Source organism: Sphaerodactylus townsendi, linkage group LG03 (genome assembly GCF_021028975.2).
Source record: "Sphaerodactylus townsendi isolate TG3544 linkage group LG03, MPM_Stown_v2.3, whole genome shotgun sequence".
NCBI classification, from domain to species: domain Eukaryota; kingdom Metazoa; phylum Chordata; class Lepidosauria; order Squamata; family Sphaerodactylidae; genus Sphaerodactylus; species Sphaerodactylus townsendi.
Genome location: NC_059427.1, coordinates 57,968,519 through 57,994,443, shown reverse-complemented (window position 1 = coordinate 57,994,443; position 25,925 = coordinate 57,968,519). Strand labels below are relative to the sequence as shown.

The following is a 25,925-nucleotide window of genomic DNA, read 5'->3' as shown; positions in this document are numbered from 1 at the left end:
GAGGCTAGGGGCGGGGCTTGGGGAGGCATGACCATGCCCCCAGGGGTGGGTGGGGTGTGGCCCCAACCCCCAACCCTCCCATAAAAAATCTATACATACGTCACTGCCAGAAGGGCTATATCATATGATTCTGCTGAATATGAGAAATGTCTATAAGACTCTGTGACCAAGACAAACTGTCTCAGTCTGCAATATTGAATTGCCTCAAATTCCTAAACTGTTCCATGTCAGAAATAAAAAAATCTCCCAAAACTCAGAAACAGACACAGAATACAAATAGACTGCAAGACAACTGTTATGGTAAATTACCTTGATCCCTGTTCAAAGCAGTGAGCTGGCTCCTTTGAAAAAGTTCTGTATGTACAAGTGGGAGGGTGAGGGCGATTTTTGCTGTGCTGTGACAGCCTCTCATTTTCCCCCCTCCCATGCTGCTGCTGCTGGGATTCCCCCTTCTTCTAGCAACAGCATTTCAATAAGAAATTAGAGGCTACAATGGGATTGGGGAAGAAAGGAAGTCGAACTTCCAAGCACAAAATTTAGGTGTGATCCAATCATGTATCTCAAACATTTTCCCGTGAATTTCTCCCTCTTTATTGTGTATCCTTGTTTGAAGAATAAATAAAATCACTGGTTTGGATACAGTACAAAATTTCTAATTGAGCTTAAGCTGTTGCCCAACACTTTATGCAACTGATTTCTGGGCACTAGAAGTATTTTTAGGAGTTGTGCCAGTTCTTGCACAAATGGAATTAATTTCATTTACATTTTCACTTGCACGTTCCTGGATCCAAAGCAATGTGTCTTTCCTCCCATTCAAAGAGAAACCAAACTTACTGTAGCATTCACAATAATATCCACTAAGGCTTTGGTACACAGTGCATTCCAACCGCCATATTTCTTGTGTAAGACCAGTATTTGGTTGCTTTCTTTCCTACAGAAGTAGGTTTTCAAAATCTACTTTCCATTCTTTTCAATGCCTTTTGTCACTTCATCAGAGGCCTCTGATAACTTGTCTCCACTATACTTTTAACAGACCCTTGCCCTACTGTGACAACCATGTAATCAGGGAGAGGAAAATTTCCAAGAGATAGACAGTTCTGGGTGAAAAGATTTATTTACAACATTTTTGAAGGTCTATACCGTATATACTCGCGTATAAGTCGAGTTTTTCAGCCTTTTTTAGGCTCCCTCACTAACTCGTCTCCCTCACTAACTCACGCTTTCTTTCTTGCAGGCTCTAAGTCTGAAGCTTGGCTTCAGGGAAGCTGCCTCTCGGGGCAGCCTGTCTCTATGGTTTTCTTAAAAGGTCTGGAGGCATTCTCTGCTTCACTTTCTCCTGCCTTCAGCCGCTTTCCCTATCCCCAGACCCATGTGTGCCCACCTCGTCCCTCCTTAAAAAGCCACCCAAAGGCTTCTGTGGTGCTCCTTTCCTCCAGCTGTGGCTCCTTTGCCAGCTCAGCACCATGCCTCCTGATGGACCTTTCCCACCCTCGACTTATATGCGAGTCAATAAAACTTCCCAGGTTTTTTTGGTAAAATTGGGTGCCTTGACTTATATGCGGGTCGACTTATACGCGAGTATATACGCACCCAATTTTATACACTTGATGTTTCACAATAACTAGTTCCCTCTTTCACAAAAACAGATATAAACACGCAGCATTTAATTTCCAAAGCAGAGCACATTTAGGTTTTAATTACAGTGTTCTGGACATTTATGAATTTTGGTATATAAAAGTAAAGACAACCTTCCCTCCAACCCAACCCCACCCTCTGCACACAAACACAAATACAGAAATAAATCCTTGCTTTTGTACAGTGGAAATGGGATATATTCATTCTGTCTGCTGAGGCTTCATTCTTCAATTAAAACAGTTTACAGCTAGTTCTTCATTATAATGATTTTGTCTTAATGACAAAGTGATAATGCTATAGAAAAACAAAGAAAAAATGGAGTCCCATGGAGGAGCCAGAGCACCTAGAAAGAAAGATTAAAATTCAACAGAAGGAGGTCGTATTTAGGCATCTAACAGTGTAATCCAAATTGGGGGGGGGGAGGTTAAAACTTCACTGGAAGTGGTGATAGCTCTACACTGATGTCCATGCTCACTGCATTGTGCAAACTGGCACAGACACCAGCGTTGGGCATCATACCTTGGGCTAGACCTCCACATGGCTGCACAGCAGCCAAACTCAGAAGTTGGCCCCTGTGGTGGAGGGCCTCTTCTGTAAATGCCCATGCCAGTGTCATGGGGGACATTCTGGGGTCTTTCCCAGAAACAGAGCTGATATTAGTTGGCTTCCTATGTACTTTCATGTCAGGAATGCACCCTCCCAGCAGAACAGACTTAAAAGTGTGGATTTTTCAGGGAAGTAAAGGTTTTCTCTTTATTCCCCTGGCATCTACACTGCTGTTTGCTTGTTAGGAGGCAGTGTGGCAGTTCTGTCCCTGGCCCCCCACTCTACTTCCCCCTGCCTTTGGATTGGACTGTAATTGGAATGCCTTCCAATAGGTCCACGCTGAATCTGTGGAAGAGACTGCTTTTTCCATTTGCTTTTGATTTGGAAAGAGCTTTTATAGTGCATTGTTGTTTAAATGACATTTCACGGTTTATAGAAGGTTCAGAGATAATCCCTTTCCTAATGCCAGTGCTGGATTAGTAGCCCAATCCACATGGTCTGCACGGAAATGCTAGTGTAATATATACTGACCTAGGAAGATGTCAAGGTCAAAACAGATAAGATCCTGGGAGATTCATAACTGGACCTTGTCAGTAATTTTTAAATGCTAACAGAAGCTATGTGGGGCCCAATTCAGATCAAGGAGAAGTCACTCTTTCCCTATGCAGTTCCATGGACAAAAAAGATACCACCTCTAAAAATGGCCAGTCTGTATCTTCTATTTCGAGGACTAACAGCAGTGTGAAGGCAGGATTTCAGTCAGTGGCACTGTACCTAGTGTTGCCAATTCTAGTTGGAACCTCAAGGTCTCAGAGAATATAACAGATCTCCAATGGTTATTTTGTAGGGTGGACTCCATGGCATTATGACCTCCTCTCTCCTTGAAACCCCACCCTCCCCAGGCTCCACATACAATCTTTTTCAATTACTTTTCAGTAATGACCTGAAGATATAGGAAACACAGTAAGAACAATGGATAACAGAACAGATTTTTTTCTTTAACACAGTTCTCAACACTAGAGAACCAACAAGTTTATGCAAAAAAATTATTTAAAATCATAAGTAAATTCTAATATGCAAATTATATTGATAATAAAAAACATTGGTATTTAATTACTTTCCTTAATTTCTAAACGTGTTTCTTCCAGAATATATATCATAAGATCTGATTATCTTTTTTATTATTATTTTAATTAGGAGGAGTTTGAATTTATACCCCGCTTTTCTCAACCATAAGGATTCTCAAAGTGGCTTACATACTCCTTCCCTTCCTAACCCCGCAACAGACATCTTGTGAAATAGGTGGGGTCGAGAGAGTTCTGAACGAACTGTGACTAGCCCTTCTGCATGTATATCTTTCCAAAATGTTCACTTTTCTGCACAGCCACCACATATGGTAAAAAGAGCCATCTGCTTCTTTACATTTCCAGCATTTTCTTTGTAATTCCTATTCATCTTTTCAACATCCTCTGAAGTAATGTACCAGTGATAAAACATCTTATACTAGTTTTCTCTTAATGTTTGACAAGCTGAAATCTTATATTTTTCATCTATAAATGTTCCCATTGTTGAAATGGTATTTCCTTCTCAAAGTTTTACAGCCACTTGACCATACATGTTTCACTTGTTCAGTTTGTTTCAAACCGCAACATCAGTTTAAATATCCATCTTAATAAATGTTCAGTTTGTTGTGCAATTTCCTTTTCAAATTCTATCAATCTTCTTATCACTACTTTTGCTGTTTTAATTACTCTTCTTAGGCCTTTCCGCATGCTGTCTTTACCCCATATTTTAGGTGTTGTTGAGCTAATTGTTTTCCATGAATTTTGTCCACCTCCCTTCCAAACATTGTTTCCAGTTTATTTTAATCAGTTTCTTCTTGTCCACACTGGAAGAGGTAGGAGATGTAAAAATGTCATATCATTTGTGATACCATGGATGGTTATGTCGGCCACATCCTCCTTTGCCTTTGTGTATATGTGTGTGTGTGCATGCATGTGTGCATACACACTTGCTATTGGTCCATGGACCATGATTCTCTTTTTGAAAAATTGCCTCCTTGTTTCCTGAGATTCTCTGATGTGGACCTCCAGCCTTATTGCACGATCAAGTATCTCTACTTTGGGAGAACATTCAGAAGTTGTATTCCAAGTTCCCACCCTCAGAAACATGTCCCTTTCCTCCCTTAGAATTTGGAAAAGTCTGCACTCAAAATGGATGCACAAACTGCATATCTGCATCTCCCACCCCCAAGCCTAGCCTTTCTCCAAGGCAATGGGAAGGTTCGTGTGTTGCTGCCAGGGGCGTAATGCCCATTGGGCAAGGTGGGCAGCTGCCCAGGGCACCACCTTGTGGGGGGCATCAAAATGCAGGGTTTGTTTTGGGGTATTTTTAGTGGTTTTCTATTTTGGCCTGCAGGGGGCACAGTTTTTAGGCTAGCAGAATTAAAATTTCAGTGCATCATCAGGAGACTATCCTTATGCTACCACCCCCCCCCCCAAGTTTGGTGAGGTTTGGTTCAGAGAGTCCAAAGTTATGGACTCCCAAATTTGGTCATGGTGGAGTGGCTGCCCGGGGGGGGGGGGGCATCCAACTCAGGGTTTGCCCAGGGCTACAGTTTGCCTTGTTACACCCCTGGGTGCTGCCTTGTTCACTCAGCGCTGGTCCATCGCTAATCTACACCCAAAAAAAGCAAGTGGGGGAAATGACTGGGGCCAGGTGAGTGGGGAGAAATGTTTTAACCAAATAAAAGAAAAAATGGCTGGAAGGAGGATGGGCTGCTGCAAAGAGGAGGGTATGTTCTGTGTGAAACTGATAACGCTAATCAAATCGACCAAACCTCTCCGCTTCTCTGCTTAAACATTAACTTCAGGAGTGCTCGGTAAAATTGACCAAGTTGTTCCAATCCACTTAGAAAATGGAGAATAAGGGTGAGAAGAAAATGGCTGAAGGAGGGGTTGGGCAACTATACATGGGAGTAATGGGACAGAGAAATGAAGACCCTTAAGGGAAGTGAGTTCAAAAAAGGATTGGGCAAAACATTGCTGTAAAAATATTCATGAAAACAATGGAGACAATGCTGGCTGGAAACATTTCTGGAACCAAACTGGGGGAGGGGGGATGAAGGTGGAAGTCCATGGAATAATGTAGCATTTGTCAGCAGAATATGTAGTAAACAACTTGTGCAGAAAAGGCCTTATTTTTCAGACTAACTTAAAATATAAAGCTGTTGTATATTTACCTTCATCTTTTATTTTTCGCCAGGATTTGATTTCTCCTTGAACATTGATCATATCCCCATAAATTAGAAAATCAATATTTTTCATCACATTCTTATAATAACATACTTCTGTATATGACAGTAATGGGGGATACTGGAGAACAATCTCTGTTGTGTTACATTCCAAATTTTAACAGTCCATCTCTAATTACAGGATTCTCATTTTGAACTGTAGTTCTTCAATGATTTTCTGTCCACAGCAGATTGTGTAATCTAGGCTCATTCCACACATGCAGAAAAATGCACTTTCAAACTGCTTTCAGTGCTCTTTGAAGCTGTGCGGAATAGCAAAATCCACTTGCAAACAGTTTTGAAAGTGGTTTGAAAACGCATTATTTTTGTGTGTAGATGGGGCCCTAGTTTTAGGTTGCAGTTTCTAATTTTATTATCAATGGATCTGGGTTCTTGATCCAGTTCGCAATACAAACCAAACTGGCCGCTTGGTAATATAATTAAATATTAATATTTAATTATCTTATCCCCCCCCCCCCCTCAATCTTCATGAATTTTCCAACTCAGAGTTGGCAACCCTAACTGCACCAGGGAAAGGGTGGAATATTACATGGAGTTCAATTCCTCCCATGTAGCTTTGATTTGAATTGGGACTCCACGTAGTTTCTATTGGCATTTTTACAATGCTGGCAAGATGTGATCCCAGATCCATCAGTATCTCAAGTAGTTTGACCCTCACTAATTCTTATTTCATAGTAAAAATGGAAATGATAGGGCTGCATGAAAACATGCTGATAACCAAGAACTTGAAGCTTATTTTGAGCTGGATATATTCAGCAAAGTAGTAGTGGAGTGGTGGTAAAATTTGTTAACTGATCATCTATCATTAATCACTATTTGTGTTACAGAATATATGTTCAGCCCTGCAGGAAAGGGCGGGATATAAATTGAATTATAAATAAAATACTGGCCTATATGTGAATGTATTTGTGTGTGCAACAGACAAGAGACTGTGTCCTCATTTCACTGCTAACATCAATTTTCAGAAGTGTCAAAGAAAAATATTGCTATAACAAAAGGACACAGTACAATTGCTTTCAAGAAGTGGAATAACAAGACTAAAATTAGAATCCACGTGCACAATTTATGGCATCACAGTTATGTAGTGTGGAAAGTGCCAGGATTCTGTGTCTGTTCTTTTGTACTGGAACTGCTTCTTTATTATATTATCCTAAACAATAAAGCTCTAAGGAATCAAATGGTGTGACAACGAACCCTCAACCAAAGAGGGAACTGTGAGTCCTGCTCCCTCATTGGTCGGAGTTCAATGTCCCGACATTCGATTCCCTGCCAGAAGCCCTCCCGCCTCCCCAAACAGCTAGGCCGGGTGGAGCAAATGCTCCATTGCCCAGCATCGGCCTCCTACCTTCAAGACCAAGTCATGGAGAAGGAGATTTTGCATGGACATTTTTCCATGCAGTTTTTCCTGGAGATGACCAGGCAATTGTGTGGGGCTGTTCTGTATACTGGACTGCAGAATCAGACCATTGGTTCATGAAGATCAGTACCGTCTACTGAGATTGGCATTAACTTTCTAGAACCTCAAGTAGAGGTCTTTCATATCCCCTTCTGCCTGGTCCTTTTAATTGGAGATACTGGGGATTGAACCTGGAACCTTCCAACCTCAAATCGGATACTTTACCTTGACCTCTTTCCTTAAGAAGGACAAAATACAGTCTAATAACAAGGACAAAAAGGCTAATAACAGTGCTGGAAGTAGGCAATTTTAGGAGGTTAGAAAAGCTGGTGGGGGGAGTATCAAACCTACCCTCCCACTTCTCATGGTCCCAGTTTGAACTGAGGCCACCAGTTAGAAGTAAGTTCCCGTCATTTAAGTTGACTTCCTAATATGTGTGCATAGCATCACCTTGCTTTTAAAGAATTTATGCATGCTTCTCAGTTAAAACCTATTTTTCAAATGTAATGCAGATCAGTTTTAATTGTCTGAAATCTTTTCATTAAATCTTGTAATCCTCATAGATGACAGAGGGATGACAAAGGTCACAAGTAACTCATGGGACCTTATACTGTATTCTGCATACAAATAAGTTTTGTTTGACTTTTTCTTCTACTACATTATTTTGCTTTCAAAAATGAAGATAGATTTCCAAACTTAATCATATCTATAATCTTTGATTAATAAAGCCAACTAGATGTAGCATTCTTCCCAATCCCTGCAGCTGGTAGATGGATAATCTATGCACAAAAGCTAGTTTCATTGACAGAACTATTCTGTGAAACACTACTGGAAAAAGTAGCATCCTAGCATCCTCAGAACTTAAATGTAGAAAGGGGCTGTTGGGTGAAAAGAAACCATGAAAGAGCTCCTTCCAAGAGTACATTGTTACAGGATTCAACAACAGATGCAGGTTGTGTGGTGCGGGTCTTAGACACTGCTCCAGGGCTGCTGCTGCTGAACGCGAGGTCCATAAACAATAAATCTGTCCTGCGAGACTACATTGACCATCAGGCTGTGGACCTTGTGTGCATAACGAAAACCTGGGTGAGGGAGGGGGCAAAAGTTGCCCTCAATGATCTCACCCCAGATGGTTTCACGTTTGTCCAGCAACCTCTGACAAAGGGCTGGGGGATGGCGTGGCGATGCTCATCCGAGATTCCATCTCCTTTAGGATGTCCCCTGTCCTGTGGATGGTTGGCCTGGTGTGTTTAGGTCTTTGCTGGGACTCCCCAGAGAGACTGTCTGTTCTGCTGGTGTACCAGTCGCCTAGCACACTGGTAGACAGTCTGTCGCAGTTCTTGGAGGTCATCTCAGAGTGGGTGTTGTTGTATCCTAAGCTGTTAGTATTGGGTGACTTCAACATCCACATTGATTCAACCTCCTCGTCGGTAGCCGCAGATCTAGTGTCAGCCATGGCAATGCTAGGTCTCTCCCTGGTGAATACTGGGAGCCCCATATATCAGTGCGACCTCACTCTGGACCTAATCTATGCAGCAGGTGTGAATGTGGGCTTATCCTCTCTTCATAGAGAGCCATGGTCTGACCACTATGTCATACAGGCTTGGATAGATGGTGCTGCACCCCCCCTGTCTAGGTGAGGGGCATATTTTGGCCCGACCATGGAGACTAATAGACCTGGAGTGGTTCCAGGATGTTCTGCGGGAGACCCCATGCACTGGCGCCTCCCTTGATGAGCAGATAGAGAGCTGGGACACCAGGCTCTCTGAAGCCATCGAGGCTTTCACTCCAAAGCACCCTCTCTGCATTCGTGCCAGACTGACTCCTTGGTATACCAATGAGCTGAGATGGCTGAAACAGGAGCTGAGATGGCTAGAGCAAGTGTGGCAGTGCACACTTGATGAGGGGTTTATGAGATCCTACTGGGTGCTGTGAAGGATCTGAAGAGGTCTTATTTTACCTCCTCTATCACAGTAGCTAGCTTGCACCTGGCACAATTGTTTAGTATAATTTGATCGCTTTTCCCGGGTTGGCTTAAAGAGGCAGTGGTCCGCCCACTCCTGAAAAGATTGCAATTAGATCCATTGGATATGGTCAATTACCGCCCAGTTTCGAATCTGTCGTTTCTGGGAAAGGTAATTGAGCGAGCGGTGGTGGATCAGCTCCAGAGGTTCCTGGATGAAGCAAATGCATTGGATCCCTTCCAGTCCAGTTTCTGTGCTGGCCATGGAACCGAGATGGTACTGGTCGCCATTGTGGTCGAAATCCAGCTTCACTTGGATAGAGGCGGTTTGGCACTGCTGGTGTTGTTAGACATCACCTCAAAGTTTGATGTAGTAGTTCACGACCTTATGGTCCACCACCTCGCCAATATTGGAGTTTGAGGATCAGCCTTGGCTTGACTGACCTCATTTCTCTGAGACTGGGGACAACAGGTGACATTGGGGGGAGAGAACTCGCAGCATCGCCCCATGGTTTGTGGAGTGCCACAGGGGGCGATCCTCTCCCCAATGCTTTTCAATATCTACATGCATCCCCTGACCAGTTTGGTATGGATGTTCACGATTGAGGGCAGCCCATCATCAGCCCCTGGAGCTCTCCAGCGATGTCTAGAAGCCGTAGCTGGTTGGTTGAGAGCGAGCTGGCTGAAGTTAAATCCTACAAAGACAGAGGTGCTGTGACTGGGTCGTAGGGAGTGACCGGCGGACTTTTGCCTGCCTACGGTAGACGGTGAAGCATTGCACTTGGCCTCATCTGTAAAAAGCCTGGGTGTCATCCTGGACCAGGCATTACTGCTTGAGGCCCAGGTAGCGTTTCTCCACCTGCGTCAGGCATGGCAACTGGCCCTGTACCTCTCCAGTACGGACTTAGCCACAGTCATCCATGTAATGGTCACCTCCAGACTTGATGATTGTAATGTGCTCTATGCTGGCCTGCCGTTGACAGTGATCCGGAAATTAAAACTCCTGCAACATACGGCAGCCAGACTCGTTACGGGGACGTCCAGCGGGACCTGATCACTCCAGTCCTGTACCATCTCCATTGGCTGCACATCAAGTTCTGGGTCATGTTCAAGGTTCTGGTTTTGACCTTTAAGGCTGTGAACAGTTTTGGGCTTACGTACTTGAGGGACTGCATCTCCCCATATTGCCCCGCAAGGACCTTCAGATCTCCTGAGGGGTACCTACTAGAGGTCTGTGGCCCGAAATATGTCTGGCAGGCCTCCACTAGGGCCAGGACCTTTACAGTCCTGGCCCCTCTCTGGTGGAACAAACTCCCTAAGGAGATCATGGCCCTGCGAGTCAAGTTTTCACAGGGCCTGCAAAACAGACCTGATCTGCCAGGCATTTGGCCAGCCGGGCTGAAAACATGTTCCACTGCCCCAACCTCCAGTGGGTTCGGGGGTGTGTGTGTGAGGATTTTTACCGCCATCTGTGTACTATTTTTTAAGTCATAAGTAATTTTAAAGTCATACTATTTTTAAAATCATAAGTAGGTTTTAAACACTGCCATATTTATTCTACTGTACGTTGCCCTGAACCCTTCAAGGGAGGGCAACTAATAAATCAAATGAATTTTTAAAAATACAATAACATTCAGTGTAAGGATTTACAAAGCCTATCTGCTGACTACTCCTCAAAGACTGTTATCGTCAAAAGACTCACAACTCTACAAACTTAATAATGTCTCCACAGAACAATCTCCCTCTCCCAAAATGACCCAAGAAATATATTTTAATAAATGTATATTTCTTCCCCATAAGTAGTTTTCACAAATTTCATTATATCAAAATTATTCTAAATGTCATACAAGAGGAAGCAGTTTTTCTAAAATATAGCCAGCAGGTTCAAATGGAAAGCAAAAGACAATTATTTTTATATTTGACATCTGGAAGGCATCCTTCATGGAATGTATGTATCAGAGCCCTTTATTTTATCTTTAACTTTGATTTTATCTTATTATTAAAAGTTAATAGATGAAATCCATACCATCTTATATATTTTTATTAGGAAAATATTCAAAGACAATAAAACAGTACTCAACAAAATAATCTCAAGTCTTGGTTAAAACATCATGCATAGTTTCAGGTATAGAAACTCAGTGAGTTGGATCCAACCTAATATTTCTACAGATAGAATTGGGGGGGAGGGATGACTTTTACCAATTTCCTAACCCACTGCAGACTTGCAATTCTCCCTCATGCTGTTCCTGGGTGCCCCCCCCCCCCAATCTCTCAGAAGTAGCATTCTGTGGGGCATTTGGGGTTACAGAAGGGAGGGAGAGGTAAGAATGTAATGTTCAGGTAGCAAGAACCTTGTCTATTAGTGGTAATTTTGGCCTAGTTCCAAACCTATGATTTGGCCTAATGTTTTAACTGGAAAAAAACATGCTTTATGATCAGACAGCACATTTGCATCACTATGGTTTAGAGTAGGTTTGTAAACCATGGTTTCTGTCAATTCCAATTTTATATAATATAAGTATGAATTGTTTCCTGGCCTTTCTACTTTTGCAATGTTATTTATAACATAGAAAATAAATATTTTGATTGATTGACCTCATTTCCTTTCTTGTAGAGGCTCAAGGCAGATTATAACATATAAAAGAACAATTCAACCATATCACATAAAAATCCAATAAACAATGCAATACTATGTTTCCCCTGAAAATAAGACAGTGTCTTATATTAATTTTTGCTCCCAAAGATGCGCTATGTCTTATTTTCAGGGGATGTCTTATTTTTCTGCTCCACAGCTGCATGCTGTGGTGTTCTGTTCAACGGGCATGCTTCCAAACAAAAACTTTGCTACATCTTACTTTCGGGGGATGCTTTATATTTAGCACTTCAGCAAAACCTCTACTACGTCTTATTTTCAGGGGATGTCTTATTTTCGGGAAAACAGAGTAGTGCTAAGATTACTGTAAAAAACACACCATTTAAGGCATAACATACCATACTAGAAAGTACATTACAAATGTAAAAAATGAAGTAAAATTAAAATGATAGATGCCATAAACATTGCAATGGACTGTGGTCCACACATAACTTGATATCTGTATTTATTTTTATTTCTCGTTTCATTAAAAATATTTCTATGCCACCTTTCCACCCAATTCCGGGCCTCCAAGATGGCAAACTTTAAAATATTGTCATAACTCCAACAACACCCAGACAAATTTCAGTTAGAGTTGTATAATTATGTTCTGGATTTCATTTCATTTATTTTAAAAAAATTATTCATTTTCATTTCAGTCACAGGATTATATCCTACGGAGAATTCCCATGAAAAGAAAGGGTGATCTGCTAGCCACCTTGGTGGCCCTTGTGAAGGCAGAAAATGGGATATAGCTTTTGTAAAATAAGTAATAAAATTAATAATACACTGGGAAAAACATTTCAGGGATTTCATCTTTTACTCCTAGCATCCACCCTGCACAATGTTAGGCAGAAAGGAGGAAGGGTACTAGTTCTACATGGCATAAAACTTTTCACTAGCTGGTAGTTGCAGACATTAAGCTACCCAAAAAGGAAGGCAGTATTACTCAGCAGGTAAAAGGAGGTATTTAGGATCATAAGATATCAAGAAAGGCAGGTAATATGTCAATGTCATTGAAGAGCTTTGCATTTTGATATCCCTAATAAGAGCTCTCGATGTACTACTCTGGATAATCAGTATTTCCAAATGAAAATGCTCGGTTGTCCCTTTCAGATCAAGTTACCAAAAGTAGAATACTACAACAGCTAAGAAAGAAAGGAGCCCCTGGTGCAGAGTGATAAGCTGCAATACTGCTGTCAAAGCTCTGCTCGCAAGCTGAGTTCAATCCTGTTGGGAGTTGGTTTCAGATAGGAGCCTCAAAGTTGGCTCAGCCTTCCATCCTTCAGTAAAATGAGTATCCAGCTTATTGGGGATAAAATAAAGATCACTGGGGAAAGCAATAGCAAACCTCCTACTAACATAGTCTGCCTAGTAAATGTCATTATGTGAGGTTACCCCCATGGATCAGTAATGTTGACCAGGGGACTACCTTTACCTTTAAGAAAGAAATTCCAGGCAAGATTGCTTAACAGCCAGGCACTGAAAGTTGATGTCAGACAGAAACACATGGCTTTCACCCCTAGGAAAACAGGCAGAAGGGCAGAAATGGCAAAGGCAGATGTTTGGGACTTCCAGAAGACAGGCAGAGTTACAGCCAACAAGAAGTTACAGAGTAGGCACCCCTGCCAGGAAAGACTTGTCTGGACTGCTCCTACATTTGTATAAGGACTTCCCCTGCTATTGAACTTAAATCTTGGAGACTAGGCTTTTACTAAGGGCTTCAGCAACTTTGCCCTGATCTGTATAGCCTGTGTTCGCCTGACATCTTCAGATCTCAGAAGCTAAGTAGGACTTGAATGGGAGACCACCAAGGAAGTCAAGAGCTGCTACACAAAGACAGGCAATGGCAAACCCACCTCAGAACAATTGTTTCATTGAAAACCCTACAAGGCCACCTTAGATTAACTGTGACTTGATCACATTTTATACACACACATACACCATCAAAACTTTCCGCTCCCACAATGCTGAGGAACAGATAGGGAAGACAGCATCCCTGCCTTTGTCTTAGACACACACACACACCCCAACAATAAGTGCATGATGGAAAACAAACATTTATACATGGATCTGCAGAGAAGAAAGCTGTTAATTACTATGCATTCAAAATGAATAACATACAATTTATTATTTAATGTATATTCCAGCTTTCTGTCCAACGAGGACCCAAAACACCTTGCATATTCTCCATTTTATCCTCACAATAACCCTGTGATGTAGATTAGGCTGAGAGTGTGTGGCTGACCCAACATTATCCAGCAATCTTCCAAGGCAGAGTGGGGATTTAAACCCAAATCTCCTCTGACACACTAGTCACTACACTCATATTGGCGCAAAAGACATCTTGAGTATTTGTGTATACCACAAATGACCCTAGTAACAAACAAAAAAAAACCCTAACAGACAGTACAAAATTAGAACTATCACTAAAGGGGAGAGGAATAGGGAAAACTGCACATACTAACTGAGGCCCCTTCCGCACACGCAAAAGAATGCGTTTTCAAACCACTTTCAAACCACTTTCGACAATACACTTTCACAACTGTTTGCAAGCGGATTTTGCTATTCCGCACAGCTTCAAAGAGCACTGAAAGCAGTTTGAAAGTGCATTATTCTGCATGTGCGGAATGAGCCTAAATGTGTAAACACCACACTTTTCAAAGTTAGCAAAAATTGCAGATCCATTGCGCTTGCAATGCTGGCAGCAAAGGGAGTGTGAAAACTCTCATAATCAAAGATAACAGAATTTGCTTTAGTAAAGAGATTCAGGAAGATGCTGTAAGTGGATGATGCTCATGTAAAATCCAGAAAACTCTTCCCAAGCCAGCAACAATCAGTGCAGGTATTTGATACAGGACAATGCTTCCGAGTTCCAACAGAATTTGGTTTTCAATATAATAATAACAATAAGGAAAGGGAGATTTTTGCCAAATTTTATTAGTTGTTAATGCATGAATCATTAAACCTGATACAATTTATGCAACAACCTCTCCTGCTGGTGTAACTGGTAATAGCAAATTATTTCAGCCAGAAGGTGCAAGCTCATCACAACCTGTTCCTAGTGAAAAGCTGTTACAACTATTCTGAGCAGTCACAGCAGTATTAATGATCATAGTGCTGCCACTGTTTATTTGATTGATTGATTGATTGATTTCTTTTTTCTTTCTTTCTTTCTACTCTGCCCTTTCCTGGCACAAGCCAGACTCAGGGCAGCTAACAACAAACATAATATACATTAGTCAACAAATTAAGAAACAAACCATAAAAACATATAAACATTTAAACATTTAAATTGCAGTCTTCCAGTCCCCATGTATGCCTGGGATTTGCCTGGTACTCAGTTGCCTTTGTGCAGGGATTAGGCATGAAGATGGCTGTGGGCCAAAGTAGACATGTAAGTTGTTGAAAAGTTGTTTCATTTCCCCAGGCCCAGCTTGAGTTTCTCACACATACACAGCAGCTGTGGGAAATGGCCCGTTTGGACTCAGAATGCCACCACAGGATGAGGAAGGCATCCTATCCCCCTCTTTCCCCAAAAGCCTTTTTCCAGTACCAAAATATCACTGAGGGGTTCTTTCTCCATTTCTTCTGCACCACATGGAGTATCCTATGAGCATGGAGCAGCAAAAAATGGAGAAATAACTCTCCTCCAGCACCATTTTGGCATGGACAAACAGCTTGGGGAAGAAGGTGGGTCCTCTTTCACCCCCTGTGGTAGCATTCTGAGCCCAAACAGTCTCTCCTTTATTTTGTAACAGACATTCACCACATCTGCTATGCAACTGCAGGGAACATGAGTTGGGTCTGAGGACCCAACTCTTTAAGCATCTGCACATCTAGATTTGTCCTGAGTGAATCACAGAGCAACTGGAATGCAAGTTTCCCCCCATGATACATTTTAAAACCTGAATGCAAGTAATACATGTAATATGTCAAGTTCACAGATATGGAAAAACTTGAATAGCTCCATACTTTTTTTGATTGTCTATGGTTCTGCATTTTTAATTTTGCATGAAAAAGATGTGACTGCAAGTGTGCCATATGATTAAAAGCTAGCTCTCAAAAGCTAGCCTGTAACAACATATATTTATATGATTATTACAGTTGTGGATTTTTGAGCATAACACTGTTCCTTTTTTTGTCTACAATCCTGGAAGATAACTGACTTTGTGCAACATATTGTTGCAACCAGATTTTGTTGAGGAATTAGAAGCCAAAATGTGCTTAAGGCATTCAACATGGGATTTTTCCCCCTAACATACTTGTCATAATAATTAGCATATGACAGTTGTCATCATCTTAATAAAGTTGATCCTTTCTGTTTCTGGGCACTGAAATATTCTCCTCCATTTTAAATGTGTGTGGTGGGGTGTTCTTTAAGGACTTACAAAAATAGCATTCTTTTGAAATGTGCCTGGTTCTAAAATTCCAAAACATGCTGCAAATTTTCTTTTGCTGCAGCTCATCCCTGTTTTAGTGGAGCGGTAAAAATACAACCCTTAAACCCAAATAATACAACGCCCCTCTCAAAAAATACTCCGATGTGATGGTGGGATTTTAAGTTTACATCCTGCTGATGAATTTCTACCTCAACTGCCCATTTGTTTTTTAAGTCATTTGTTCCTTTGAGTTTTCATTTCTAAACTATGAAAAATTGAATATCATAATACATTTGCTGTGTTTTTATAGAGGAATCTCCGCCAAGGACTCCAAAGAAATTAACATTTTATGTCCTAGAGGAAGGTCATTATCAACAAAGAGAATTTTCTGCTACTTTGCTCCTTTTCCAGATATGTTATTCAATTGGAAAATTGTTCAGTTTATATATGACCTATATGACCCAATCCTGATGTGCATTTTTTTCTTTAAGAGCTGAATGTTTTGGGCTTCTAGATGTATTTCCAAAGTGAATTTGTGCTGTTTGTCTTAGCAATAACCTGTTGTCTTACATCAGTATTTATGTATTTATTTATTTATTTATTTATTTATTTATTATATTTTTAGACCGCCCTCCCCAGTAGGCTCAGGGCGGTGTACATCATAATTAAAAACGTAAAATAAAATGTAAAACAGTAGTTCAATCCATAATTTAAAACAATCAATATGGCAACAGTTTCCTCCCCCCAACCCCATCCACGGCAGGCCTGGATGACATGAGGGTCTGATGGCTATCCCGGCTGGCCAAAAGCCTGGCAGAACAGGTCCATTTTACAGGCCCTGTATCAGCTTTTCTCTGCTATATTTCAGACCATGTTTACTGAGAAGTACATCCCATTGATTTTCAGTTAATGTGCTTTGCATTATACGCTCATCCTAGGCATATTTACTGAGTTCAATAGTGCTCCATCCCAAGCAAATGCAAACATGAATGCCAATCACTGTTCTGCTACACATCAGATGACCAGTTGCTGAATGTATGAACGAATTCCTTGAAAAATACTGACAATTAAACTGGATTCTATCTGCAGTGTTATACACCTGTCATGAACTATTCTTTCATCACTTGGTAGTATAATCATCCAACAATGGAAATGCATGTTTGAATCAGTTCTTAAAGATGAAACTTTTTAACTAAATATGTCTTTAATAAAGTACTGTTCTATATATTCATTCAGAAAATTGACATGGCTACAAACAGAAAATTTATACGCTGCCTCTTAGAAACCTGCTAGTTGTACAGAGTTCATATGACCAAAAGGATATCGAGAAGTCATACTTACAAGTTGATTTCCCGTGGGTTTTTTCGCAATTCGGACAATGGTAGATGTCAATATCTGGTGCCTCATCTTCTTCTACACCAACACAACTGAAAGAAATAAGGAACAAATGAATTATGAATATTTTTGATACACACAAATATATGATCAGAGCTTTTGGATTGAAAAGCCAAAGTCCAGCCTCCTTATAGTGTCATCCTAAGCAGAGTACACTCTTCTAAATCCAACAAAATCAGTGGGCTTAGAAAGCTGCAAATTTACTGTTCTTTACTTAGGATACCTGCAACTTTACTTTACATAGGAACTTTACTTTACAACTTTACTTTACACTGTCCTAGCTCTTTGGTTGCCCCATCACATTACTGTATAGAGAGCCATTGTTTGATGTAATGAGAGAGTACCATTTTTATGTTTCCCTCAAACTATGTGTCCAATTACAACTTAGGTCATTCAGACCTGGGCTCATGACAAATAATAAAAAGGCACTGCTGATGTCTTTTACCATTACTCTGCTGCTACAAAGCAGCTGGGTTAATCATTAAAAGGAAAAGTAATACCAAGGTTACACACCACTTTCATTTGGACAAAGTTGTCTGCAGTTTATTAAGGGCCTGCAATTAATGCAGCTGACTTATTTTGATTTTCTAAAACTTCCAGAACGGATGCCATTTGACAAAAGTGAATGGACATGTTACTTAACTACCTTTTTTTGGCTCACTCTTCACAAATACTATGTTACTTAGTTCTCTGTTCAATATGAATTACCATTAAGGTGGTGGGAGGTGGTGGCATTGGTCATGTATTGAAAGGCTAAGAATTAACAACAGAATTTTAAAGGCTCTTTGGAATGCTTATCTGTGTATCTGCTGCCTCGCATATGCCACAACTGTTGGTCAACCCAAAGCAGCAATAAACAAACAAATTTTTAAAAACCCAAGAAATGAGTATAAGATATACAAAGTATACATTGCGTGCTTATAGAGTCCGAATCTGGACTTGAATTACAGGAGATAGATTTTAAAAATCAGCCTGAACACATGAACCAGTATGATTCTTTCCATCCATAAAATATGGATTTATTCTCATCATAGACCTTTGTGCCAACTAGTCTGTTCAAGGTATCATGCCAAAATTCAAAACTACTGCACATGGAAAAGAACGAAAAGAAGACATACAGCTCCCAGAACTTTTTGACTGCCTTAAGAAAGTACATCACATAGAAGATGCTTTGGACACACGCTGAGGCTGAAGACATACAGTCTGTACAGTACAATGTAGAGGTCAGGCACCCTGTGTCAAAGGTGGCACACCTTATCCTAACATAGTAAGAAACTAATTAATAAATAAAAGAACTAAGTGCCCAAGATTTGAAAACTGGATGTTTGAGTGTAAAGAAGGCAAAATTGGCTTCCTTTTGCTCAGCCTGGGTAAGGAATAGGTTGCACTGACCCAGGCAGGATCACAAAGCAGTCAACACACAAGTTTCAGTGGCAGGTATCAGGATACACTGCAGAGCTGCCAAACTCTGGATCACCCAGAATCATCTGAAGTTCTATATGTTGATTTGTGGAGAAGCTCCAAGCTAAACCAGAAATGGCTACAAACTGAAACTCATAATCTCTCTGTATAAAAGCTGCTCACAGTAGAAATATACCTTCCATTCTTAAATGGCTTTTTCAGCAGGATGTGGAATTTTTGTCTTCCTCCTGCCTCAAAAAATCAGCAGAATAGAAGATTCTAGTGTCTCTGCACAAATTAGGAAGTGGTGTCCCCTCATGCCCCTAATGCATTATACCACCTGGTACATATTGCTGCTTAAGTCAAAAGAATGTATACATTACAGCACTTAAATGGAGATCTGTCAGAAAATAAATGCTGTCTTCAAATCCCTAGCACAGTTTTAGCAACCACCAATTTAAAACTGCCCAAGTAGTCAGTTTAGTGACAGCAACTTGATGTTCCCTTCATAATCATATGACCTCACATGGATATTCTTCCTTTTGGATAAAAGTTGGCATGTTGAAAGGAAATCCTAACTTTTTGTTTAGTGTAGCATTTTTGCTTTTGCTCAGAGTGAGCTGAGTGAGGTATGCAAAATAAGAAAAGAGAAAAAAGGAAATTAAAAGGGCGCAGGGCGCGAGTGCTCGGGTCGCAGTTTCCCCCCACTCTGCCTCTGGGTCCTTCCAAACTGTTTTAAGGTTCTACAGGACTTTTGTCTCAACTGACAGAGAGTTCTGGATTCAGGATCAAAAAAGTCCTGGCTCTGGTTGAGGTTAATTGGATGCCCTTGGGGCTTGGGACCTCCAGAAGATTCAGGATCAAAAAAGTCCTGGCTCTGGTTGAGGTTAATTGGATGCCCTTGGGGCTTGGGACCTCCAGAAGGTTGTTACTGGATGACCAAAGAACCCTCTGTGGGTGATATGGAGAGATGCGGTCACAAAAATATGAAGGTCTCAGACCCTCATTAAAAATTTTGTCTACACATGTTTTAGATATGAGATTGATTTTTATATTTTTTTTGGCCATGCCTTTCCTTTTCAGAGAATCACAAAATTTGAATGCAAAACCAAGTTATTAAACAGAATTGGAACCTCTAAGTCAAACTGTAAGACTCAAGCTATGTTCCCACTAGCAAAAAGATAGCAATAATAATCATAACTGATCAAAGAAAGACTCTACAAACCATTTATCTAAGATTCTGCCATTTGGAGAGTAGGGCATAATGAAAATATTGTGACAATATTATCTAGAAGCAAGTGCATTCTGAAAACTGTAATAGCATATGGGCCTCTAAAATTATATGTGTGAGAATTTGTGCCTCCTATGATCAAATTATGACATCTGGAAATGCAATAACCATATGTTAGATAAGATAATGGAGGCAAATCGTGTTGTGAAGAACTAAAAAGGAAAGGGAAATAATGGTTCTTAAATAAATGTATAGCTTTAGGTAGATGAAAAATTCCATTGTTTCAGCAGGAACACTTAAGGGCTTGACATTACGCACATGCTTAATCTAGCAGACTAATTGGGAAAAAATGAGCAGGAATCAGAAAGACAAAGTTCAGTTTCAGTATTCTCACTAAACTGTGATTAGAGGACTAACACGTTCATAGGAAGATCGTACATTTGTACTGAAAAACTACCCTGTAATTTCCCAGATTAACTCGCTTTACGCGGGCCTTCCCTTGCGATTGATCCGGAAGCTGAAGCTGGTCCAGAATGCAGCGGCACGGCTTCTGGCAGGTGGTGATTATTTAGATCATATCACCCCTGTGCTATGCCATCTGCACTGGCTCCCAGTGGAGTTCCGGATCATCTTCAAGGTGTTGGTAATAACCTTTAAGGCCTTACGCGGCATGGGGCCCTCATACCTACGGGACCGCATCACCCCTTTTTATGTCCCAACGAGGGCCACTACTGCTCAGCAGTGGCTTAGAACTGCTGGTGACCCCTAGCCCTCAGCACGATGTGCAGCTGGCCTCACGCACCCGGCCCAGGGCAGCTTTACGTTCTTGGCCCCTGCCTGGGTGGAATGCTCCTTACCTCCAGTCAGTTCGGGCCCTGCGGGACCTGTACCAGGTGAGTTCCAAGCAGGGAGCCTGCAAAACAGAGCTATTCCACTGGCCTTTGGAGAGGCTGGCCGCGGTTTTACTTCCCCCCTCTGAAGCTTCGGAATTATAACTGAGGCTGCTATTCTCCATCCCTTTGTGTTATTTCGGGTTAGCGAGGCCCCACTTGTTGATTCCACACTGGGGCCCATGATTCCCCCACCCTTTCCTTTTTCTATTACTTATTTCTCCCTTTTAGCCTTGGGATCGGGCGTCCGTTTTTACCGTTTTATTGGTTTACTGTTATTGTTTAAATTGTATATGATTGCTGCTGGATTTTAAATGTGTTGATTCATGTTGTTGGAGTTGCTGTCGTAGAACAGCCATGTTGGAAGCCGCCTCGAGCCCCTTGGGGAAGAGGCGGCCTATAAGTTTGAAATATAAATAAAATAAATAAATAAATATCCTAGAGAGTACTTCGTAACTGGCACAACACATTATGACACACAAGAAATTCACAGCACAGCTAATTATGCATTGCCTCATGCAAAAGTAATTTTGCAATAACAACTTTGCAGACTGCTAAAATAAATAATGGGTTACTGATAGAGAAATGTGTAAAGATTTATTCGTGATCTTAGGAAGTGAAATGCATTTGTGTTGCATTTGAAATTGCTTCAGAGTCCATTGACAAGTTTGCTCACATGCTTTGAGAGTTTACAGTTAACCTTCAGTTAATACCATGCATACTAGCCCAACAGAAATTCCAGGCATCCGAGTAAAAAGTAATATCTACAAAATGTGCCATAACATACAGGCAAACACAGTTACTGTAAAGAGGCTCATCAAATGTTCCCAAGAAATCTAAATCCTTCAGCTGATGTCCAAAATTACACACACACTCAGGAGAACTCACTGGCCCAATCCTGCTAGGCCCGGCCCTGCCAGGCTGCCTAGGACTGCCACTGCTGGAGCAGCCACTGGCTAAGGTAAATGGGGCATGGGGAGCATGGGGGGCGCCCGGAGCAGGTGTTGCCCCTGGGCGCCATTTTCCCCCATACGCCTCTGCCCTTCAGTCTTGCTCTAACTTCAACAATTTTATTGTTTCCAAGTAGGAAAGATCATTTACTACTGGAGATTTCTAATACACACTAAACTGACATAATCTCAACACTAAACCACAACCAAAGTCAGACACCTCCTTCAAAAGCCTTGAAGGGAACACAGAAACTTTTGAGGGCTCACTTAAAGCTCTACACACATGTATACAATGGTGTTCCTCCCATTGGGCAAAGTGGGCAGTTGCCCAGGGTGCCCCCATTTGGCAGGCGCCAAAAATAAAGTTTTGTTTGTGGGATTTTTTTGTATTTTCAGTGTTTTTTCTGTTTTTGGCCTGCAGGGGGTGCATTTTTTAGACTAGCAGCACCAAAATTTCAGGGATTTTTCAGGAGACTCTCCTGATGATATCGCCCAGGTTTGGTGAGGTTTGGTTTAGGGAATCCAACGTTGTGGACTCCCAAAGGGAGTGCCCCCATCCCCCATTGTTTCCAATGAGAGCTAATAGGAGATGGGGGCTACACCTTTGAAGGACCATAACTTTGGACCCCCTGAACCAAACTTCACCAAACCTGGGTGGTATCATCAGTAGGGTCTCATGGAGACACTTTGAAATTTTGGTGCTGCTATCTTAATAATTGCACCCCTGATAGCAGGCATCCCCTAAATTTCCCCAGATTCTCCTTTTAAATCCACCACCTGCCAATGCTTGTTTTCTTTCTTTCTTTTATTCTCTCAATGCCTAATAACGGTTATTGTTGTTGTTGTTGTTGTTGTTGTTGTTGTTATTGTTGTTATTATTAAATCCATCCCCTTCAGCATGGATTTAAAGGGAGAATCTGAGGTCCCCAGTTACATTGAAAGTGATGCCGTTTCAGGGTGCTGGAGAATCCACCCCAAAATAGCATCACTTTTAATGATGTTTGAACTGGGGACCCCAGATTCTCCCTTTAAGGTGGATTTAAAAGGAGAATCTAGGCTCCCTAGTTTAAACACCATTGAAAATGATGCTGTTTGGGGGTGGATTCCAGCATCACTTGTTTAAACTAGGGAGCCCAGATTCTCCTTTTAAATCCACCTTAAAGGGAGAATCTGGGGTCCCCAGTTTAAATAACATTCAAAGTGATGCTGTTTCCCCCAATTGGGGGACTGGATACAACACCATAAAATGTTTTCATAGCAGTAATAAAACATTTTGAAAGCATTTTGAAAATGTTTTCAAAAAATATTTCTGCTGTATGGCATGGCCCATTGCTGTGTTCAGATTTGTGAGCTGGGGCATGTGATGGTGACTTTGAAACAACCTGGTGGAAAAAATCATTGTTTGGTCATGGTGGGAGAGGGTGGTCGCCCATGCGGGGGAGGTGCGCCAAACTCAGGTTTTGCCCAGGGCTCCAGTTTGCCTAGGTACCACTGCATCACAACTACAATTCTGAGTCTCTTAATTTTTTCCCTAGTCAAACAAGAACTGTTGATAGGACAGACAGTGAACATTTGTGAACCTTTTATAAACTGAAGGTGTACAGATAACTGATAATAATTAAGAGCTGTACTGGATTCTCTGCTAACATCTGTGACTTCTTGTGCCTTCTCCAACAATCTAAGGAGCTATGTCTGCCTATGAATAATCTTGGAAGAAGCACCCACCTGAAGTTTGGAAACTCTAGTACCCAGGAAATTAACATACACTGAATTCTAGCATTGTAAATATTATAACTGACATTATACAAGTCTGATGAGGAGTGGCTTTGAATCTATGAACATGTTGGATGAACAGGTATGAATGACTTACACTTCTTGTTTTATTCTGTTTCTTTTGCCTACAATATTGTACTCTTGAGAATTTCTATTTCCCTTAACAGAAAACATATTTCTATATGAAGATGTGTGTGGTCCCTCATTTTGGAGATTTAGAAAAGCAGAAAACCAAAAAGTACAAATCATTCATTTTTCCTATTCCAATATTCACAAGTTTGACTTTCTCAAGCTACTCTGAATGACTGACCAACCTTTATGGATTATCCACTCAAATTTACTGATTAAAAGTCAGTATCCACTCATTAAAAACTATGAACATCAAGTCATAATAATACAGCCCTTAAGGCAAAGCTAGGCAAGTGAAATGCCATTGGTATGAAAGTGATAGTGGAACATATTTTTAATAAATTTTGGAAAGAAATGTCTAAACTGTTTCTCAGAAGAGCCCCAGAGCTCTTTTGGTCTTGAAAGGGCACGTGGGGTGGGAAAGTTACATGCCATGGGCCCACACTATGGCATTTTAAAATCACTTTAAAGTGGTGATGGGAAACTCATGGTGGCCATGAGTTCTCTGTCACATACTTTGGCTAGGACTTTGCCAAAACTCTATCATAAGAACAATACAGTTCTGGGGGGTATCCTGGAGTGTGCACTGGCATGGTAATGTCACTTCCAGTTATACAGTTAGAAGTCATATCATGAGATCCCATTCCCTCCCTCCCTCCACCCACGTGCACAACTAAGCCACCTCAGGCAGGATAAGGGTCAGATACACTATATCATGTGAGAAAGAAGAAGACAGAGATAAGAGAGAGATGAGATGTGACCATTAGTTTAGCAAAAAGGCAAGTTTTTGCACATTTTTCCTTAACCACTGATATATGTGACATTTAAATACAGCACAAAAGTGCAATTAATTGAAAATGGTCCTGGTGGAACACATATACTCAAGAATGATAGTAGAACAGGACTGCATTCCACAGTTACTCTGTATATTGAAGAGAAACGTACAATTATATTTACTTTATCTGCATCCTATTCTGACATGAGGCTTTTTATCCAAATTAATAGTGAGGTTTAAGTCTATATAGCTTTAGCAACTCCCAAACCATTCATCATGCACAGAGCTTTTATACAGTGTTTTCCCTGAATGTTCAAAGTGCATCGCATATACAAGTTTCTCAAAACCCTTAAAAGAGGCAAGCATGGTTATCACCCTCATATTATAGATGTGAGAATGAAGGTTAGATAACATTGGTTTGAAGTATAATAGTACCTAGGGAGTTTGTGGGTGAACATCCTGCATAAGCTCTTAGAGCCTATGCAACTGAGTGAAAGAGAATTTTGATAATGCCTCCCCATGAATCTTTTTCAGGAAATGCAGAAAATGCAATTCTGCATATAAACAGTATGGAAATATGACATACCTACTGCTGAACAGAGAAGCTTGCTCCACAATCTGAGAGGGCCTTTTTATAGTAAGTTGTACTGGAGGAAAAATTCCCGTTGCAATTCTTCCCCCAGTGATAGACAAACTCCTATTGTAGGACAATATATTCTCCATTATATAAAGTATAGTAATATCCCCTCCCTTAATTACATAGTTTGACTGATGATTCATGATGGAAGTATGTTCCTAATTTAATTATTTCCCCTACTTTTTATACACTGAAGCCTGATCAAAAGCATAACAATATTAATGAGAATCCTACCATCACAAGTTGGAGTTCTTGTTGGGGCAAGTTCCTGTAACTGAATTAGTGGGGAAGAAGGAAATATTTTGCCAACCTCTGGCCAATTCATGCCTATTGCTGCAATTAACAACACTGATCTACCTCAAACTTAACTAGTGCAGCTGAAGCAGTTGCAGATCACTATCACATTCACATCTGATGAGGTCTGATCCCCACTGTCCACAGAGGCTTCCTTATAATTTCTTACTAGTCCTGTTTTTTTTCTCCCAGAAAGCAATGGCTGGCATTGTGAACTGAGTTAGGGAATTGTTGAGGTGGGAATTGTTAAGGACAGAACCTGTCCTCCTAGGTCCTAATTTAGGGAACCTGCAGCTTCTACAGATGTTCAGGAACTGAGCAGGTCCCATCCAGCCCCTTCACCAGCAAGTACGGGCTTTCATAGCCAGTGCTGGCCATGCTGACAGAGGCTGATGGGAATTGTAGTTCCTGAACATCTGGAGAGCCGCAGGTTCCCTACCCCTGTAACCAGTGATGGGTTTCAACTTATGTTCCTAACTGAGTTGTCACCAATATCCTGATGACACTCAGCTAGTTCTGTTTATGGTTGGCCAACCGGCCACCACCCTGCATTTCTTCGCACAAGGTCTAGAGCTGTGGTGGC

At 41.1% G+C, this 25,925-nt stretch overlaps 1 protein-coding gene across 1 annotated transcript in view; it reads right to left on the bottom strand.

Annotated features, from left to right (window-relative positions):
* The window catches only part of PHF2 (PHD finger protein 2), a 159,399-nt gene that overhangs the window by 62,564 nt on the left and 70,910 nt on the right, over nucleotides 1-25,925 (bottom strand). Inside the window, exon 2 of the mRNA XM_048488427.1 lies at nucleotides 17,209-17,294. Coding sequence (XP_048344384.1) covers nucleotides 17,209-17,294 — 86 coding nt within the window. The remainder of the gene's footprint in view (nucleotides 1-17,208; nucleotides 17,295-25,925) is intronic.